The sequence below is a fragment of the Bos indicus x Bos taurus genome, chromosome 14 (assembly GCF_003369695.1).
Source record: "Bos indicus x Bos taurus breed Angus x Brahman F1 hybrid chromosome 14, Bos_hybrid_MaternalHap_v2.0, whole genome shotgun sequence".
Classification (NCBI taxonomy): Eukaryota; Metazoa; Chordata; class Mammalia; order Artiodactyla; family Bovidae; genus Bos; species Bos indicus x Bos taurus.
Window position 1 is genome coordinate 81,730,876 of NC_040089.1, and position 19,972 is coordinate 81,750,847.

Genomic DNA, 19,972 nt, shown 5'->3' on the forward strand with positions numbered 1-19,972 from the left:
TGAGATGGCTGGATGGCATCACCAACTCGAAGGACATGAGTTTGAGTGAACTTCGGGAGTTGGTGATGGACAGGGAGGCCTGGTGTCCTGTGATTCACAGGGTCGCAAAGAGTCGGACACAACTGAGCGACTGAACTGAACTGCTGCTGCTGCTGCTGCTAAGTCGCTTCAGTCCGACTCTGTGTGACCCCATAGACAGCAGCCCACCAGGCTCCCCCGTCCCTGGGATTCTCCAGGCAAGAACACTGGAGTGGGTTGCCATTTCCTTCTCCAATGCATGAAAGTGAAAAGGGAAAGTGAAATCGCTCAGTCGTGTCCGACTCTTAGTGACCCCATGGACTGCAGCCTACCAGGCTCCTCTGCCCTTGGGATTTTCCAGGCAAGAGTATTGGAGTGGGTTGCCATTGCCTTCTCCCATAGACAAAAGGAGGCTTCCTCTTTTAGTTCCCATGAGGTGTATGCCTGGGCAGTGAGGATTCTGAGGGCACTGATAATTTGAGAAAGCTGTCTTAAGTAAGTTGTACACAATGGTGGGAACCCAGGCCAGAGTCGGGACTCCCAGGAGGTGGTGAGGCTGAGTGTTAATGGAGCCCACTGGAGATTTTAGAAAGGCCTTCCCCTCCCAAGCCTTAATTACATAGAAGTACTCTCATCTGTTGTTCAGTTGTTAAGTCATGTCAGACTCTTTGTGACCCCATGGGCTGGATTGTACCAGGCTCCTCTGTCTTCTACTATCTCCCCAAGTTTACTCAGATTCATGTCCACCAAGTTGGTAATGCTGTCTAACCATCTCATCCTCTGTCGTCCCCTTCTCCTCCCACCTTCAATCTTTCCTAGCATCAGGGTCTTTTCAGATGAGTAAGCTCTTCGCATCAGGTGATCAAAGTACTGGAGTTTCAGCTTCAGCATCAGTCTTCCAATGAATATTCAGGATTGATTTCCTTTAGGATGGACTGGTTTGATCTCCTTGCAGTCCAAGGGACTCTCAAGAGTCTTCTCCAACACCACCATTCAAAAGCATCAATTCTTTGGTGCTTAGCTTTCTTTATGGTCCAACTTTTACTTCCACACATGACTACTGGGAAAACCATAGCTTTAACTATAGGGACTTTTGTCAGCACAGTAATGTCTCTGCTATGACATATATATGTGTGTGACTCTCATGTATGTGGTTCCTACTTCTCATAACCTCACATTTGGTCTTTTTCCCTATCTGAACCACGAATGCTCCTAATTAACATTAAATGAGTTAATATGAATAGTATTTCGAACATAGTGCTAATAGTTATTTTCTATTAATGTCAGAATGTATCGTTTCCATAAATTAATACCATCAAAAACCCCCTCTTTTGTGTTAGTGATCTAACAATAAAGGTATGGAAGAGATTTGGTGGCTACCGTCCAGTGCTGAACATTGCGATGAACAGTGGGATTAACTGGCGACCATGGTAGGCAGGACTCTGCCCTCATGAAGCAGCCTGGCCTGGGCTCAGGGTGTGCCTGTGTACCCTCTCCTGGGGACCGCACACACGCAGTTGCGGCTGAGCATAGCCAGAGCGTGTGATTCCTCTCAACGTGCGTTTTCACTTACTGGAATTGCTTACTTTCTATAATTCGTTTATGATTCTTGGCTTGCAGCTAAGATATCCATTTGAAAGTTTACTAGTTTTTCCAGTAACATCATGGGCCTTAAATCTGCTAAACGTAGCACTTTGAGTTTAGCTTGACCAGGTGGAACTGGTGGAAGTTTAATGTTGGTGATGCAGGAGTCAGAAGACCAGCTAAGGCAGAGGAAGGTGGGTGTGTTTCGTAGGTTAATGCTGGCAGGAGTTTGGCTTTTAAAGAGAAGGGGGAAGGGGTTGAGTTGACTCATAAGCTGGACTTCGGGGCTCGGTCATGGGTTGGGATCCACGCAGGTGAGGGTCTAGCAGGACGCCTGGCCCCTAGAATGTGCTCTGCAATGCTCCTCCTCCTCTCTGTCGTCCTCATTCTCCTCCTTCTCTTCCTCATCATTCTCATATAATTGTTGCCTAGACAGTTGACCAGTGTACCAGAAACTCTAGGGTGAGCTAGAGAGGCTCTGCTCACAAGCACGAGGGGAAGTTTTGGAAGCCCCTATGTCTGGCTTGTGCCCGGAGGGGGCAGATGTTCCCTTGAGAGTTTATAGCCGAGGGTCTGTACCACATGTAGATGAGGTATTCGCATTACACTCTTCACATGTTCTGGGATTCAAGAAGTTAATTTTAAACTTGCTCAAAGCTGGTATGAGTAGAGTGCAAGGAAGCACAGAGTTGCGTTTGAGACGCATATCAGTTCCAGTTCTAACGATTACTGCAGATAAAGCAGTGCCCGAAAGAGTTTATATTCCAAAAGTTAGAAACACTGACGTTAAACCATGAGTATGGGTCAGAAGACAGATGCGGTGGACGCAGAATCCCACGGTTTTCAGTAATGAAATGATTACAGAAACACTGTAAACAACAGTGTTATTGAAGTCATAGAAACGGTCAAGAGAAAGATGAGAGACCATGAAGGCAAGAGGAAGTGAGATTCGAAAAGGGACTGAACAGAACGCGAAGCATTCTGAAAAGCACAGATGACAGGCTGGCCACTCCCGGAATCACGCTGGTGAAACTAAACACCGACGGCAAGATTTCAAAGGGGCTTCCTCAGTGGCCCAGCGGTTAAGAATCTGCCTTACAGTGCAGAGAACACAGGTTTGAGCCCTGATCTGGGATGATTCCACATGCCCCAGAGCAGCTAAGCCCGAGTGCTGCAACAGCTGAACCGGAGTGGACAATCAGAATTTTCTGTAGCACGTGGAAAAAAAGATCCTGCAGGCCGCAACTAAAACCCAATACAGCTACATAAATAAATAGATATTTTTAAAAGGTAAGGTTTAAGAGACAAAAATAGGAAGAAGCTGAAATAAAAAGATTGTTGAAGCCGTTTCTAACTGATGGAGATCTGGTTGTGGGTACTTGTCTGTTCTTCGATTCTTTGGCATATTAAATAAAGCCAGTGTTTTCAATAATTGGACTTCCCTGGTGGCTCAGCAGTAAAGAATCCGCCTTCAATGCAGGAGACCCAAGTTCCATCCTCAGGTGAGGAAGATCCCCTGGAGGAGGAAATGGTTACCCACTCCTGCCTGGAGAATCCCATGGACAGAGGCGCCTAGGGGGCTACAGTCCATGGGGTCGCAGTCGACTGAGTGGCTGACACTTTACTTCAGACAACCTTTGGCTGAGAAACCCCTCTCAGCTCCAGTGTCCTCATTAGAAAAATGATCATGCTAGCTATAACGAGCATACAGACTTGGGAAGGTTAAATGCTATCAGCTTTATAATGTACCTGGAACATAGCAGATACTGGACAAAGGTCAGCTTTTGAACCACCTTGTCCATTAATTTTTTTCTAATATCTTCTTTTCAAAGAGAAAATATTAGCATACAGAATACATCAGAGTGTCTGACATTGTCAATAAGTATTTGTTGAATATTTGGATCTGGCTTGTTTTACAATCAAGGAGAGAGGTTCACAGTCCCTTGGAGAAGATTAAGGAAGACTGTTTTCATGAAAAGAATGTTTTTATCATAAAAAAGCAGAAAGCAGATTTCTTTTTTTTTTTTTTGCTTTGCTGTGAAGCATTATAATTCATGTTTTTAGGAACTCAAGAAAGCATGAAATAGAATCAGTCATTCAGAAAATAATCATTGAATACCTGCAAAGTACATTACACCTGTGCATAAAATTATAAGGTTTCCCTGAGGGCAAGGGGCTGAGGTTCTCCTAGCAATAGCGTTCCTGTTTTCCCCAAGTTCCCTTATGCCCAACCAGTCTTTTTCTTCAGATTTATTTTTAATTCAACCACTCTTGACATTTTAAAAGGATTTTTGATACCTTTTCTGTTGTCTTCCAGCAAATTTTATTGTTCTTAACCCATGAATTGTCCAGTGGTAAAATATATATTTTATATATATATAATATATATATATATTATATATATATATGCTGGGAAGACTCTTGAGAGTCCCTTGGACTGCAAGGAGATCCAAGCAGTCCATCCTAAAGTGAATCCATCCTGAATATTCACTGGAAGGACTGAAGCCGAAGCTTCAATACTTTGTGCACCTGATGTGAAGAGCCAACTCACTGAAAAAGACCCTGATGCTGGGAAAGATTGAAGGTGGGAGGAAAAGGGGACGACAGAGGATGAGATGGTTGGGTGGCATCACCGACAAAGAGTCGGACGCGACTTAGCAACTGAACAACAGCAATATACTTTGTAGCTCTTCCTTAAATACACCAGGTTTTCAAATGTCCTCATTTATAAAAGAGCTTGTAGTACATCTTGTGTTAGCTCAGATATTTGACAGCTGTGAGCACTGTTAGAGACTTTGGCAAAGGCTTATCCCGTAGCAGTGCTTGGGCTTGTCTGACTGATACCTTCCTTCTTGTCTGAGAATTTTCTATTAAATATCTCGTTTCTATACCTGCAGGGCTGATGGTGTCAAGTAAAGCAGGTGTTTCAGCCTGAGACATTGTGAAATGTCAGGGTCTGTTTGTTATTGGCGAATTGGAATAACAGGGGTGAATGAGTTATTGCGTGTTCTCAGAAAATCACCTTGAACAACTGAAGTAAACATAAAGCCAAATCACATGATATTATATGCAGAGCTGAAAATGCAGGTGAATGTAATACACCAGTTCCTGAATAGGTTTTGTGTTTAAACAGAGGTGATCAGACAAAATAGCCTCTCTCGGTCAGCATTAAAATTCGAAAGTCAGGAAATAACCAGATCAGTCTTCGTACAAATAAAATTTGAGAACTGATTTTATCTAAAAGTATTTTAAAAGGATCATATATACTTTTGAAGGAAATAAAACCTGTTTTAGGTATCTTGTAGGGAGAGCTTGGAGAGGTTAGATAGGAAGAAATGGCAGAGGGTGCAGAGGATAGTAGTCAGTCAGAGGTCTCAGAGATGAGAATAGTATTGCGGAAAGAAGACTCATTGTATTGGGATGAGGTGAGAAACCAGTATTGACAGGTTGAGCAGAGCTGACACGTGGAGAGCCCGTGAACAGCTCAGGCTTAATTTGGTAGATAGGGAAGGAAAGAAATTAACTTAAAATTTGGAGTTGGAGGGTAACTTTGAGATCCATGTAGTTCAACCCATTGAGAGGACAGGGAAGGCTCTCCAGCCATGCGGTTGAGGGTTGACCAGCATCCACGTCACAGACAGAGCTCTCCCTGTTTCAGAAAGTTCCTTCGTGGGCTTCGCTGGTGGCTCAGTGGTAAAGAATCTGCCTGTCAGTGCAGGAGGCACGGGTTCGATCCCTGGGCCAGGAAGATCCCACATGCCTTGGAGGAGCTAAGCCCGTGCACCGCACCTCCTGGGTCTGTGCCCCGGAGCCCGTGAGCTGCAGCTACTGAAACCGGGCACCTCCAGCCCTTGCTCAGTGACGAGAAGCCCCCCGAGACGAGAAGCCCTGCACCGCAGCTGGAGCCCCGCTCACCGCAACTAGAGAACGGCCTGAGCAGCAGGAAGACCCGGCCACAAATAAAATTTTTAAAAAGGGAAAGTTCTTTCATGAGTTGAAATCTGTCTTCCTGTGGGCATTTAGGACACTCCTAGCCCCCCTCTGTATGGCAGCCCTTCAGATATTTGAAGACAGCCCTTCCAGTTTGTGAGCAGAGGAGAGATGTGATAAGTGTGGTATTTACAGGATTGTCAGTTACTGTTAAGATGCAGAGATCTGAGTGACAGCTGAAGTGTTCACCTGCTGTGGGTCGGGGATGGGGCTTCACACGCCTGCAAACCGTCGTGGCGTGGTTCTCCCCGGGTTGCTCACAGGACCAGCAAGCGTGGCCGTGACCTCGAGCTGTCTCTGCAGGCACAGCCTAGCCACCTTCCCCGCCTCCTCCCATCCTTTCTTCCCTCCTTTCTCTCTTCCTTCCCTTCCTCTCTCCCTCCCTCGTCCCTCTTTGCCCACCCCTCCTCCCTGTTATTTCATTCTTCCTTTGTTTCAAATACTTTTCTTCTGTCATAGTAGTTAAGTAGCACAACAGCTAAATCTCTCAGGCTTTGGAGTCAGTCCTAGATTGAATTCCAGCTTTTTCGTCTGCTCCGCAGGTGATGAAAGGCAAGTTATTTAACCTTTCTAGTTACTTAACCTTTCTTTTTCAATGCAGTGAAAAGAAACACCTGTCTTGTAGGATTAATATCAGGCTTAAATGGAAAAGACATATGCAAATCACCTGAGGAAAGCAGTCACTCAATGGAAGGGCTTTTATTGGAAAAAAAAGGAAGCCATGAAAAGCGTCTGCTGCAATCAGCCAGTCAGTCAATAACTACATGTTCGGGCTCTCCAGAGCAGCAGGGTCAGTGGGATGTGTCTACACACAGAGAATGATTTATCATGAGGAACTGGTTCGCATGCTTGTGGAGTCTGAGGAGTCCTGAGATCTGCGGTCAGCAAGCTGGAGGCCCAGGAGAGCTGGCGGTGTCGGTTCCCATCTGAGACCTTGCAGGCTCGAGACCCAGGAAAGGCTCGTGTCGGTTTTGAGCCTGATGTTCCAATCAAGGCAGTTAGAAGAGGCTCCTTTCTGTTCTATTCAGCTCTCTAGTCAATCGCACAAGGACCGACTACCTTTGGGAAGGCAATCCGCTTTACTCATCTGTGGATTCAAACGTTCATCTCATGCAGAAACACCCTCCCTAACAATCTCCGAATAATATTTGATCCCATATCTGGGCACCCCATGGACCAGTCAAGTTGACACATAAAATTAACCGTCACACTCATGTATTTCTAGGAAATAAGTTCTGCAAAGAGAAATAAAACAGAATAAGGAAAGAGGGTGATGGGGAGTGCTGTTTTAGATAGGGGAGTCGTCTGTCTCAGGTGCTTTGAAAGATGTGTCTCCAGTAAGACTGGCCTAAATGAGCACGTAGCTCACTCTGATTAATGTCAACTCTGAACGCAATTGAAATGAACCCTAGTTCCTCTTCCAGTAGATGGACAACTTATAACATTAATACGACAGGTAACTAGTGACCACTCGTGTTGCATTAAATGAGGACATCTTCCATGGTGCTGGTAGCCTGCTATGATGGAAGAGGCAACCAAACATTGACTATACCCGGGGTCTAGTCCTGGCTTTTCCATTGTAACCACTGAGCTATCCACTTGTCTCTCTGAACTTCAGTTTCATTTTCTGAAAATTAAACACCTTCATGGCTCCCCACTAGAATGTTGTGAGAATCAGAATATGCCAATGTACTGAAAAACTCTCTCTGAGCCACTGAGCTCTTAGTAAATGTGAAATGCTGTTGAGTTCAGTTGCTCAGCCATGTCCAACTCTTTGCAGCCCCATGGAGTGCAGCACACCAGGCTTCCCTGTCCATCACCAACTCCCAGAGCTTACTCAAGCTCACGTCCATCGAGTCGGTGATGCCATCCACTCTGTCGTCCCCTTCTCCTCCCTCCTTCAATCTTTCCCAGCATCAGCTGATTCATTTTCCAATGAGTCAGCTCTTCCCATCAGGTGGCCAAAGTATTGGAGTTTCAGCTTCAACATCAGTCCTTCCAATGAATACCCAGGACTGATTTCCTTTAAGGTGGACTGGTTGGATCTCCTTTAAGGTGGACTGATTGGATCTCCAAGGGACTCTCAAGAGTCTTCTCCAACACCACAGTTCAAAAGCATCAATTCTTCGGCGCTCAGCCTTCTTCACAGTCCAACTCTCACATTCATACATGACCACAGGAAAAACCATAGCCTTGACTAGAAGGACCTTTGTTGACAAAGTAATGTCTCTGCTTTTGAATATGCTGTCTAGGTTGGTCATAACTTTCCTTCCAAGGAGTAAGTGTCTTTTAATTTCATGGCTGTAGTCACTATATGCAGTGATTTTGGAGCCCAAAAAATAAAGTCTGACACTGTTTCCCTATCTATTTGCCATGAAGTGATGGGACCAGACGCCATGATCTTTGTTTTCTGAATGTTGAGCTTTAAACCAACTTTTTCACTCTCCACTTTCACTTTCATCAAGAGGCTTTTTAGTTCCTCTTCACTTTCTGCCATAAGGGTGGTGTCATCTGCATATCTGAGGTTATTGATATTTCTCCCGGCAGTCTTGATTCCAGCTTGTGCTTCATCCAGCCCAGTGTTTCTCATGATGTACTCTGCTGCTGCTGCTGCTAAGTTGCTTCAGTCGTGTCCGACTCTGTGGGACCCCATAGACAGCAGCCCACTAGGCTCCCCCGTCCCTGGGATTCTCCAGGCAAGAACACTGGAGTGGGTTGCCATTTCCTTCTCCAACGCATGAAAGTGAAAAGGGAAAGTGAAGTCGATCAGTCGTGTCCGACTCTTAGTGACCCCATGGACTGCAGCCTATCAGGCTCCTCCATCCATGGGATTTTCCAGGCAAGAGTACTGGAGTGGGGTGCCATCGCCTTCTCTGCATATAAGTTAAATAAGCAGGGTGACAATATACAGCCTTAACATACTCCTTTCCCTATTTGGAACCAGTCTGTTGTTCCATTTCCAGTTCTAACTGTTGCTCCCTAACCTGACTACAGGTTTCTCAGGAGTCAGGTCAGTTGGTCTGGTATTCCCATCTCTTTCAGAATTTTCCACAGTTTATTGTGATCCACACAGTCAAAGGCTTTTGAATAGTCAATAAAGCAGAAGTAGATGTTTTTCTGGAACTGTCTTGCTTTTTCAATGATCCAGTGGATGTTGGCTATTTGATCTCTGGTTCCTCTGCCTTTACTAAATCCAGCTTGAACATCTGGAAGTTCATGGTTCACGTGTTGCTGAAGCCTGGCTTGGAGAATTTTGAACATTACTTGACTAGCGTGTGAGATGAGTGCAGTTGTGCGGTAGTTTGAACATTCTTTGGCCTTGACTTTCATTGGGATTGGAATGAAAACTGACCTTTTCCAGTCCTGTGGCCCCTGCTGAATTTTGCAAATTCACTGGCATATTGAGTGCAGCACTTTCACAGCATCTCAACTGGAATTCCATCACCTCTACTAGCTTTGTTCATAGTGATGCTTCCTGAGGCCCACTTGACTTCACATTCCAGGATGTCTGGCTCTAGGTGAGTGATCACACCATCCTGATTATCTGGGTCATGAAGATCTTTTTTGTGTAGTTCTTCTGTGTATTCTTGCCACCTTTTCTTAATATCTTCTGCTTCTGTTAGGTCCATACCATTTCTGTCCTTTATCGAGCCCATCTTTGCATGAAATCTTCCCTTGGTATCTCTAGTTTTGTTGAAGAGATCCCTAGTCTTTCCCATTCTATTGTTTTCCTCTGTTTCTTTGCATTGATCACTGAGGAAGGCTTTCTTCTCTCTCCTTGCTATTCTTTGGAACTCTGCATTCAGATGCTTATATCTTTCCTTTTCTCCTTTACTTTTCACTTCTCTTCTTTTCACAGCTCTTTGTAAGGCCTCCTCCCTCAGAGAGCAATTTTGCCTTTTTTGCATTTCTTTTTCTTGGGGATGGTCTTGATCCCTGTCTCCTGTACAATGTCATGAACATCCGTCCATAGTTCATCAGGCACTCTATCAGATCTGGTCCCTTAAATCTATTTGTCACTTCCACTTTATAATCGTAAGGGATTTAGGTCATACCTGAATGGTCTAGTGGTTTTTCCTTCTTTCTTCAATTTAAGTTTGAATTTGGCAATAAGGAGTTTATGATCTGAGTCACAGTCAGCTCCCGGTCTTGATTTTGCTGACCATGTAGAGCTTCTCCATCTTTGGCTGCAAAGAATATAATCAATCTGATTTCGGTGTTGACCATCTGGTGATGTCCATGTGTAGAGTCTTCTCTTATGTTGTTGGAAGAGGGTGTTTGCTATGACCAGTGTGTTCTCTTGGCAAAACTCTGTTAAAATGCTATTAACTCTTAAAAAAAAAAAAAAAAAAAACTAACTTCAAGTCAGTCTTGGAAACAATTCTTGATTTGGAAACTTGAGTTCAACCTTACTGAAGATTTATGTGAAAAATTACTCTGTGACCACAGTTTTCCTTCAGATGTCTTGGTTAATGAATGGCTTAGCCAGATATTTTGCTAATGGCATCAAGAAAAATGATTGAGAGGCACTAAATGAATCAGACCAGTCGTGGTGAAAATGATCATGAGATTTTCTGAGTGCATACTACGATAATGTGAATAAAAATAGCTCCTGCTCCCCTTTCATTTAGCTTTACCTCTGGCATCGGAAAATATTAATATCAAGGAAGACAAGCAAGCATGATACAATCACCCTGATCCCTAAATAACCACAGTCTGGTTTTCCAGTGTGGTAGTTCATCAGAGCAAGAGGAAAGACCACATTTAACTGAGCCATCATGGTCTATTTTTCTAGTGCTCTACTGTATGTTTGAATTGTGTGAACAGAGGAATTCTTTTTAACAAGACCATTCAGCGTGGCTTACATTTATTAGTGTGCTATGTGCCAAGACGTCAGCGAGACAAAGACCATAAAAATATATAGCACAAATCCCTCACTTCTCAAAGAGTTCAGTGTAGTCAGAGAGAGAGAAATGGAAACAAATTACAATAGCCTGGCGTTCTGAATACAACAAACCGTGTGTACTAATGCAGAGGCCGTCAAGAGGAGCAGGTAATGGACCCATCTGAGGACTGCTGCAAGAGCTTCTCGAAGTGGATGAAGTGTAACCTGGGCTTTGAAGGATGAATAGGAGTTTACCTGGCAGGAAAAAGCTGCTTCCGTTAATTCTCCCCTTTCTATTTTGAAGAGTTGGTGAATACCCTTCTCCGTAAAAACATTGTAAATATTTCTATATTAGCCATAACTGGATCTTTAATTTTATGTCATTAGAGCAAAAGGAACACTCTAAAAAGAAATGTTTAAATTTGGTAATTTCATACCATTCTAACTAAAGTGACACTCCCCTCCCTGAGAATTCCACTACTCTTTATATCATTCTGCTTATTTCTATAGATCAGATCAGATCAGTTGCTCAGTCGTGTCCGACTCTTTATGACCCCATGAACCGAAGCACGCCAGGCCTCCCTGTCCATCACCAACTCCTGGAGTTCACTGAGACTCACGTCCATCGAGTCAGTGATGCCATCCAGCCATCTCATCCTCTGTCATCCCTTTCTCCTCTTGCCCCCAATCCCTCCCAGCATCAGAATCTTTTCCAATGAGTCAACTCTTCATATGAGGTGGCCAAAGTACTGGAGTTTCAGCTTTAGCATCAGTCCCTCCAAAGAAATATAAAGCTCTTTTAAAAATATGAAATTATTTTGTTCTGTTAGTCTGTTTTCTCTAACCAAGAATTTAAACTGCTGGAAGGTAGGAATTTAATTGTATTCCTGGTTGCTCAGAATAGGGCTTGGGATATAGTAAAATTTGGGGCTTTCCTGGTGGCTCAGAGGTTAAAGCGTCTGCCTGGAATGCGGGAGACCGGGGTTCGATCCCTGGGTCAGGAAGATCCCCTGGAGAAGGAAATGGCAATCCACTCCAGTACTCTTGCCTGGAGAATCCCATGGAGGGAGGAGCCTGGTAGGCTACAGTCTACAGGGTCACAAAGAGTCGGACACGACTGAGCGACTTCACTCACTCACTCACTCACTCATAGTAAATTTTAAATAAATAAATGTATTTCATAGGGAAATTAGTTAATATGAACTTAATATACATAGGTTTTGTGTAGACTGATTTAATACTAATTCAAACTCCCTGAATTAACTTGTATTCTCAACATAAAATTTTCTTGTGATGTCAGTAACACAGTAAAATCGGTGTACAATTATTGTGAAAGGGACACTTTTTATGTGGGCCTCTTAAGTGCTCATTGGAAAAGACCCTGATGCTGGGAGGGATTGGCGGCAGGAGGAGAAGGGGACGACAGAGGATGAGATGGCTGGATGGCATCACTGACTCGAGGGACGTGAGTCTGAGTGAACTCCGGGAGCTGGTGATGGACAGGGAGGCCTGGCGTGCTGCGATTCATGGGGTTGCAAAGAGTCAGACATGACTGAGCGACTGAACTGAACTAAGTGCTAGTGCATTCATTTGGGAGAGAAGAAAGTTCTGGACAGTGACGCTTGCAAGTGGCACATGCTAGCTGTGGCCGCAGCAGGGGCAGGTGGTGTGGGGACGCAGATTCGTGTTAGAGACTGGCCCCTGCTTTCTAAACTGATGTGACAGGTACGCTACTGAAGTCGGTGTGGTGGTGGTGGCGGTTTAGTAGCCAAGTTGTGTCCAACTCTTGTGACTCCATGGACCACAGCCCGCCTGCCTCCTCTGTCCCTGGGATTCTCCAGGCAAGGGTATTGGAGGGGGTTGCTATTTCCTCCTCCAGGGATCTTCCCAACCCAGGGATTGAACCTGGGTCTCCTGTGTTGCAGGCAGATTCTTTATCATTCGAGCCACTGGGATTCGTGTCTTACCTGGGTTCAGATCAAAGCTTTGCCTCTGCCCTGGGTGGTACTCTGGGCAAATCACACAGCCCATGTATTTCATACTTTCCAGCTGCAAATGGGACTGATAATAATGATGCATGTCTTATAGAGCTCTTGTGGGGACTGAGCAGGTGAGCATCGAGGGCTCACGATGGCCATGACTTCCAGATACAGAATTGTTAGTTTCTTCCGGCCTCATCAGGCACCTCTGCAGGTGTTGAACATAATGGGAATTATTCTTCTGAGTCAAACGATGACATTCAAGGTATTGTTTTTATTTGTGATGTAGCCCTTGAAGCTCAGTCAGTAAAGAATCTGCCGGCAACGCAAGAGACCCAGGTTCGATTCCTGAGTTGGGAAGATCCCCTGGAGGCGGGCATGGCAACCCACTCCAGTATTCTTGCCTGGAGAATCCCATGGACAGAGGAGCCTGGCCGGCTACAGTCCATGGGGTCACAAGAGTCAGACATGATTTAGTGACTAGACCACCAAGCACCGCCACCAGCCCATACATTGGGTGCTTTCCTTCAGTTGTGATCAGCTGTCTACCTTTTTTTTTGGTACTGTCTGTATTTTCAGAATTGCATTTTAGATAAAGTTTACGTTAAGCCAAGAACTGAATTAAAATACAGTTCATTTCCTCTGCTCCTTTGCTTTAATTTTAAATACAATATTGAAGGTAAGAAGAATTTATTTTTATTTAAAATAATAAATTGAACTAATTTCAGTTTGGGGCCATCGTGAATAAAATTGCTGTGAGCATCCGTGTACAGTTTTTTGTGTGTACATTAGTTTTCACTGCTCTGGAATAAGTATCCTTGGGTGTAATTGCTGGGTTGTATGGTAATTTCACGTACTTGTTTCTGTCTTTATTCCTGGCTGCTCTGGGTCGCTCTTGCTCTGCGTGGCTTGCTCTCGCTGCAGGGAGCAGGGGCTCCTCTCCTGGTCCACAGGCCTCCCTTTGCAGGGGCTCTTCTGGTTGCCAAGCGACGACCTCAGGCAGCTGGCTTCAGCAGCTCTGGCACATGAGCTTAGCTGCCCTACAGTGTGTGGAATGGAGAAGGCAATAGCACCCCACTCCAGTACTCTTGCCTGGAGAATACCATGGACGCAGGAGCCTGGTAGGCTGCAGTCCATGGGGTCGCTGAGTGTCGGACGCTACTGGGCAGCTTCACTTTCCCTTTTCACTTTCATGCATTGGAGAAGGAAACGGCAACCCACTCCAGTGTTCTTGCCTGGAGAATCCCAGGGACGGGGGAGCCTGGTGGGCTGCCGTCTATGGGGTCGCACAGAGTCAGACACGACTGAAGCGACTTAGCAGTAGCAGTAGCAGCAGCGTGTGAAATCTTCCCAGACCAGGAATCGAACCCGTGTCTCCTGTAATGGCAGGCATCCTCTTAACCACTGGGCCACCAGGGAGTTTCTAGGTATACTTTTAAAAGAAACTGCCAAACTGTTTTCTGCGTGGTTATACCATTTCACAGTCCTGTGAGCAACGTGTGAGTGGTGCCATTTCTCTACCCACTTGCAGCATTCGTTGTTATCACCGTGTTTTATTTTGGCCGTTTGGATAGGTGTGTATAGCGAAATTTCATGTGATTTTAATCCGTATTTACCTGATAGTTACTGATGCTGAACACATTTTCATGTGCTATTTGCCATCTGAACAAGCTATACAGATGGCATATCTTTGATGAAATATTCGTTCAGATTTTACCCGTTTGCTAATTGGATTGTTTGGTTTTATTTGCTAGTGAGTTTTGAGGTTTCTTTATATAGTCTAGATACTAATCCTTTGTTGAATGTGTGGTTTACAAATATTTCTCCTAGCCTATAGCTTGTCTGTTCATCTTCACATGAGCTTTCACACAGCAAAAGTATTTTATATTGATGGAGTCCAGTTGATCAAATTTTCTTTTTATGTGTTTGTATTTTTGGTATTAATGCTAAGAACTCCTCTTTGAGCCATACATTCCATGACTTTGTCCTAATTTTTTACTAAAAGCTTTATGATTTCACTTTTTTACCTCTAAATTGATGATCTGCTTTGAATTAATTTTGGTATAAAGTATACAGTTTAGGTCAAGTTTTCTTTTTCTTTCTTTTGCATGCATATTAATTGTTCCAACACCATCTGTTGAAGTACTTTTGAACGTTGGTATAAAATCACTATATGATTTTTAAATCACATTTAGATTTAAAATCATATTGTTCAGCATATTGGTATGGGTCTGTTTTTGGCTTTTCTCTTTTTCGCTTATGTATGTGTCTATCTCTCTGAAATACCCACTAGTTAAATATAGCAAGCAGTCTTGATGTCTGGTAAAATGATTCTTTCCACATAATTCTTCATCAAGATTGTCTTAACTATTCTAGGGTCTGTGCCTTCTTATGTAAATTTTAGAATAAGCTTGTCTATGTCTTAAAAAAAGTTTTCTGGAATTTTGATAGGAATGGCATTAAACCTATCGATCAGTTTGGGGTAGCTGGCCTCTCTACCATGTTCAGCCTTCCTGTCCGTGAATATGGTAGACGTCTCCATTGATTTGCATCTTCTTTGGCTTCTTCTATTAATAGCGTAATTTTTACCACACAGGTCTTGCACATGTTGTAAGTATATACCTAAATATTTCATTATCTGTGGAGTAATTATAAATAGTATTAAATTTATCATTTTTGCATCTGAGTGAACACAAATTGTACCTCATTGTGATCTTGATTTTTTTTTATTACCGTGATCACCAGTGTAGTTAAACATTCTCTTTTATCACTTATTAATCTTATGTATATCTCTCCATTCTCTTACATATTTATTCATTTTTTATGTATTCTTCATGTGGATTCTTTTTCAGTTTTTTATATTGCACATATCTTTTCCCACTTGTAGCTTATCTTTTTATATTATTTAAGGTGTTTCTTTGATGAACAGCTTACAAATTTTAATATCACTAGATATGTCAGTCTTCTAATTTCTATTCAACTAATTTTATATCTTATTTTGGAGATATCTACAATTTTTATCTCCAAGTGAAAATAACTAATGAGCTAAATTAACAGAGCATTTTTATTGCAAACAATTTTAAAATGGAAAATACCAGTATTAATATTCCTCTTCCAAATAAGCAGAGAAACTGTTCTCTAAGACCCTATCTACAATGTACCCAAACAATTAAAATTTTTTTTTAGTTAAAAAGGAAAATAATATCTCCAATAGTTTTGGAATAAAAAGAAAACGTTTCATTTCAGGAAAGTTTCCCCATAAAAAGTGAGGGGCATAGATTCTTAAAGCTTATTAAGACTTTAATTTTCCCTGATTATTTGCAAAACACAAACTAATTTCTATCTCATGACTTCTTACATTGTTCAGTTTTAGGATATTTCAGTGTGGTACAGAGGACTGACTCCTAGGTCAGTAGTGATTCTGCATTTGGCTATTAAAGAAGAGAGATTTGGTGCCCAAACTGTAATATATATACCTTGGGTTGAGCTGTATTGTTTGGCTACATAGTCAGCACCTGAGTATTCCTTGGCAAACACATGTTTTCCCCATTTGGTAAAAGGATCTAGGTATTCCACGAAAATGGAAAAATAAACAAACAAACTACAAGCTCCTTTTACTAAATGTGGCCTGTGGATACAGAGCTATATATGAAACTGCTCACCCTAACCATAATAGGTCAACTGTTTGCCCTCCAGGAAAAAACATATCCGATTTATTTATGAAGACTTCTTTATTTTGTTTTTCATTACATATATTATAATTTTTGTCTTATTGTCATTTTAATGTTTCAAAATGTTGACATGGACATACACACACATATACACTCACACAAAATATTCATGATCTGCAGTCCTAATGCGAAAAATCAGCAAAAATAAGAGACATTACTTATATAAGAGCCAACAAATGTCTGTCTAGCCAAGGCTATGGTTTTTCCTGTGGTCATGTATGGATGTGAGAGTTGGACTGTGAAGAAGGCTGAGCGCCAAAGAATTGATGCTTTTGAACTGTAGTGTTGGAGAAGACTCTTGAGAGTCCCTTGGACTGCAAGGAGATCCAATCAGTCCATTCTAGAGGAGATCAGTCCTGGGTGTTCATTGGAAGGACTGATGCTGAAGCTGAAACTCCAATACTTTGGCCACCTGATGCGAAGAGCTGACTCATTGGAAAAGACCCTAATGCTGGGAGGGATTGGGGGCAGGAGGAGAAGGGGACGACAGAGGATGAGATGGCTGGATGGCATCACCAACTCGATGGATATGAGTTTGGGTAAACTCCGGGAGTTGGTGATGGACAGGGAGGCCTGGCATGCTGCAGTCCATGGGGTCACAAGAGTTGGACACGACTGAGTGACTGAACTGAACTGAACTGAAGCCATTCTTTGGGAAACACAAACTATAGTAAGCAAAGCTTCTAAAGATACTGACAGCATTGTGACGTTTTTAAGGATTCTTAAACACATTAAGGTATTCTAGTATTTTCACTTTGTAAGAGGTGGTTTTCACCTCATCCAGTGCAGACTTACCTTATATCAGACAACCTCCATCTCTGTTGAAGACTTCTGTTAGCCCTTTGCATCTTGCCCGCAATCTCTGTGGGCATAGACTCACCCTGAGGGCAAAGCTCAGGGTGCTACCAGTCCAGCCACTGGGCATCCTTTTCTCAGTCTGTATTCTGAAGCTTGATTTAAGTAAATGAAGTACTGAAATGAGTTCCAGGGATAAAATCTAATAGTCACATGGACACAATATGCAAAAGGATTTGAATTGGGGAAAGTTCTCGAGCTCTTCCAACTTTCTTCTTGTACAAACCCTTCCTATTTTAGCACAAGCCTGCGTCTTTTTGAGATTAAATGGCCCTGACTTTTCCTTGAATCCAGGAAGCCCGTGTTTTTTTCTCTTATCGCTTCCTCTCGCTCAGACTTATCAGAGCAGGAGAGCCGCACTCTGCTTCCTGGCCGCCTTCCCATCCCTGCTGACCCTCCTGCATGGGTGTTGCTGAGATCTTTCCTGGAAAGAATCTGCACACTAAAACCCAAAGCTGGATGCTCTTGCACAGACACTGCTTTTTCAAATATGTAGAAGGCTCGAGTTGCCAGTGTGCTGTGAACCCGCCAGTGTCTGCTAACTATTTCCAGAACATTGGCTCGGTTGCCAGGTATTACCATTTTTTTTTCTCCCCTGGTGAAAATGCATTTAAAAGAAGGGTAATAAAAATATGGTTGCTTTAATAGGAACTTTATTGTATTCTTAGCACCAAGTTACCTGAAAGACATTAAAATAGACTCATTCTTTTAAAAGTTGCAACAGTAACATGGGTGCTTTTTTGGTCTATACTTTGCAGAAGTGAAATTTTTCTGTCAAACACCGGCTATTGCTGATATTGTAATCCTGGTCGATGGCTCATGGAGTATTGGAAGATTCAACTTCAGACTGGTTCGATCTTTTTTGGAAAACCTGGTTACAGCATTTGACGTGGGCTCCGAGAAGACACGGATTGGTGCATCTTTTTTTTTAAATTAACAGCATCGGCTCCTAGTGTGAAACCACCAGGAAGCTTCTTAAGAAATTTCAGATTCTCTACCAAATGTTTTTCAGAATTTTAGGTTTAACTATAGAAATGTTCCCAAAAGGGCAAGTTTGCATCAATAAATATTTATTTCTACTAAATAATGTGACAATGTCACTCAATTAATTATTGAACATATTTCAATTTTTCTGGAAAGCCAAAATCTTCTCTAACAATAATAATTATTTTATTATTAATAATAATTTTAAATAATAATTTAAAAGTTACTATTGGTTTAAGAATTTATCAGGTAAAAGTTTTCTTTTTATTTAAAAAGCAATTGAATCAAGTGAAATGTTTAATCAACAATTGGAAAAAGTTTTATTGTGTGAGATACTTTTGCCAAATTCTTGCTGTGATAAAAAACAACAAAAAAGTTGTAAATCTTTGAGAAATATATCCACTTTATTAGATAAAGTCTCCTAGTTTCACTTCTAAGTAGCCCGTAAGGAAACTCTTTTCTTTGGGAATAAAAACAAAATACAAACACTATAGTGTATACAGAAGTCAAAATATAATGTCACACATGAAGCTTGTATGAGGTTGTATAAGCTGGTATCAATATTACCTCAATTAAAAAAATTAAATACATCTAGACCTTTTATCTACAAACATGATCAGACTTTTAAAAAATGCTAAGTTCCTGATTGGGTGCCTACTTCTAGATGTCTGGAAAATGTATACATTCCATCAGCCTCCAGGTATGCTGAAAATTCTTTAAATTGATGTCAGGAACTCACTTTGAAATTTCTCAGGGAGGCAGAGAAAAAAATGTTGCAAAATTTAGCCACCCCACCCCGCCTCAAAAAACACTGGGCCTTCATCATTCTAGTCTCTCGAATGGTCCACTGGGCCTTCGAGTAACCCTTCATTTCTGGGTGGGCTTTCTCGTCCTTCTTTTCCAGGCCTGGCTCAGTACAGTGGTGACCCCAGAATTGAATGGCACTTGAATGCCTTTAACACCAAAGACGAGGTGATCGACGCTGTCCGCAATCTACCATACAAGGGGGGAAATACTCTCACAGGTATGCTTGTGTTTAGTCCATGTTTTTGGCGGCATGTCTTGCCAAAGCAGAGTTGTATTACTTCATTTTGTCACTGTGTATGTCTTAGCATAGTATTTTTAAAGCAAGCTAGCCTTTAAAGTTTTAAATGGCTCTTGTCTCTAACTCACATTAGAAGTCGCATACAGAAACCTCATCCCTTTCGCTCTACAAATGTAACGTCCCAGGAAGGGCTTGGTTGAGCTGGAAGAGTACCCAGCAGTCCTTGACGCTGACAGCCTTAGGAGCCGTCTTAACCCTTTTCAATTCATTTTCCTTTCTTTCTGTACCCGTTTTCTCCTCCAGTCACCCTGTCAATTTAATAAAAACAAAATCCTACCTAAGTTTTAAAGGAAAATAATTTCTTTGTCCTTACTCTGCAGTCAATGGTTATCATGAAAATATTTATGGAGCTTTGGCTCACCAGCTTTTTTGATAAATGAGTCTAGTCAGTCTTTAGCATCTGCAGCTTTGACCAACCAGGGATCAGAAATGTGTGGGGAAAAAATTCCAGAAAGTTCCTAAAAGCAAAGCTTGAATTTATCACATGCTAGTAACTAGTGTTCTTGCCTGGAGAATCCCAGGGATGGGGGAGCCTGGTGGGCTGCCGTCTATGGGGTCAGGCAGAGTCGGACACAACTGAAGCGACTTAGCAGCAGCAGCAGCAGTAACTATTTACATAGCCATTTGTATTGTATTTGTTATTATAAATAATCTAGAGATGGCGCAGAGTATGCATGTAGGTTACATGCAGATACTACGTCATTTTACGTAAGGGACCTGGGCATCTGTGGGTTTGGGTGTTGTGGGGGGTCCTAGAACCAAGCCTTCTGTGGATACCAAGGAACTACTGTAATGTAAGAGCATTTATATTGCAATTATCCATGGCCCAACCCCAAGGGCT

At 42.5% G+C, this 19,972-nt stretch overlaps 1 protein-coding gene across 4 annotated transcripts in view; it reads left to right on the forward strand.

The window, feature by feature from the left end:
- The window catches only part of COL14A1 (collagen type XIV alpha 1 chain), a 233,441-nt gene that overhangs the window by 40,609 nt on the left and 172,860 nt on the right, over window positions 1-19,972 (forward strand). For all 4 annotated transcript variants that reach the window (XR_003514529.1, XR_003514530.1, XM_027561688.1 and 1 more), the window contains exons 6-7: window positions 17,801-17,956; window positions 18,931-19,050. Coding sequence is in view for 2 of the 4 variants with exons in the window: in XM_027561688.1 (XP_027417489.1) it covers window positions 17,801-17,956; window positions 18,931-19,050 (276 nt within the window). In the remaining 2 variants the exon portion in view is untranslated. The remainder of the gene's footprint in view (window positions 1-17,800; window positions 17,957-18,930; window positions 19,051-19,972) is intronic.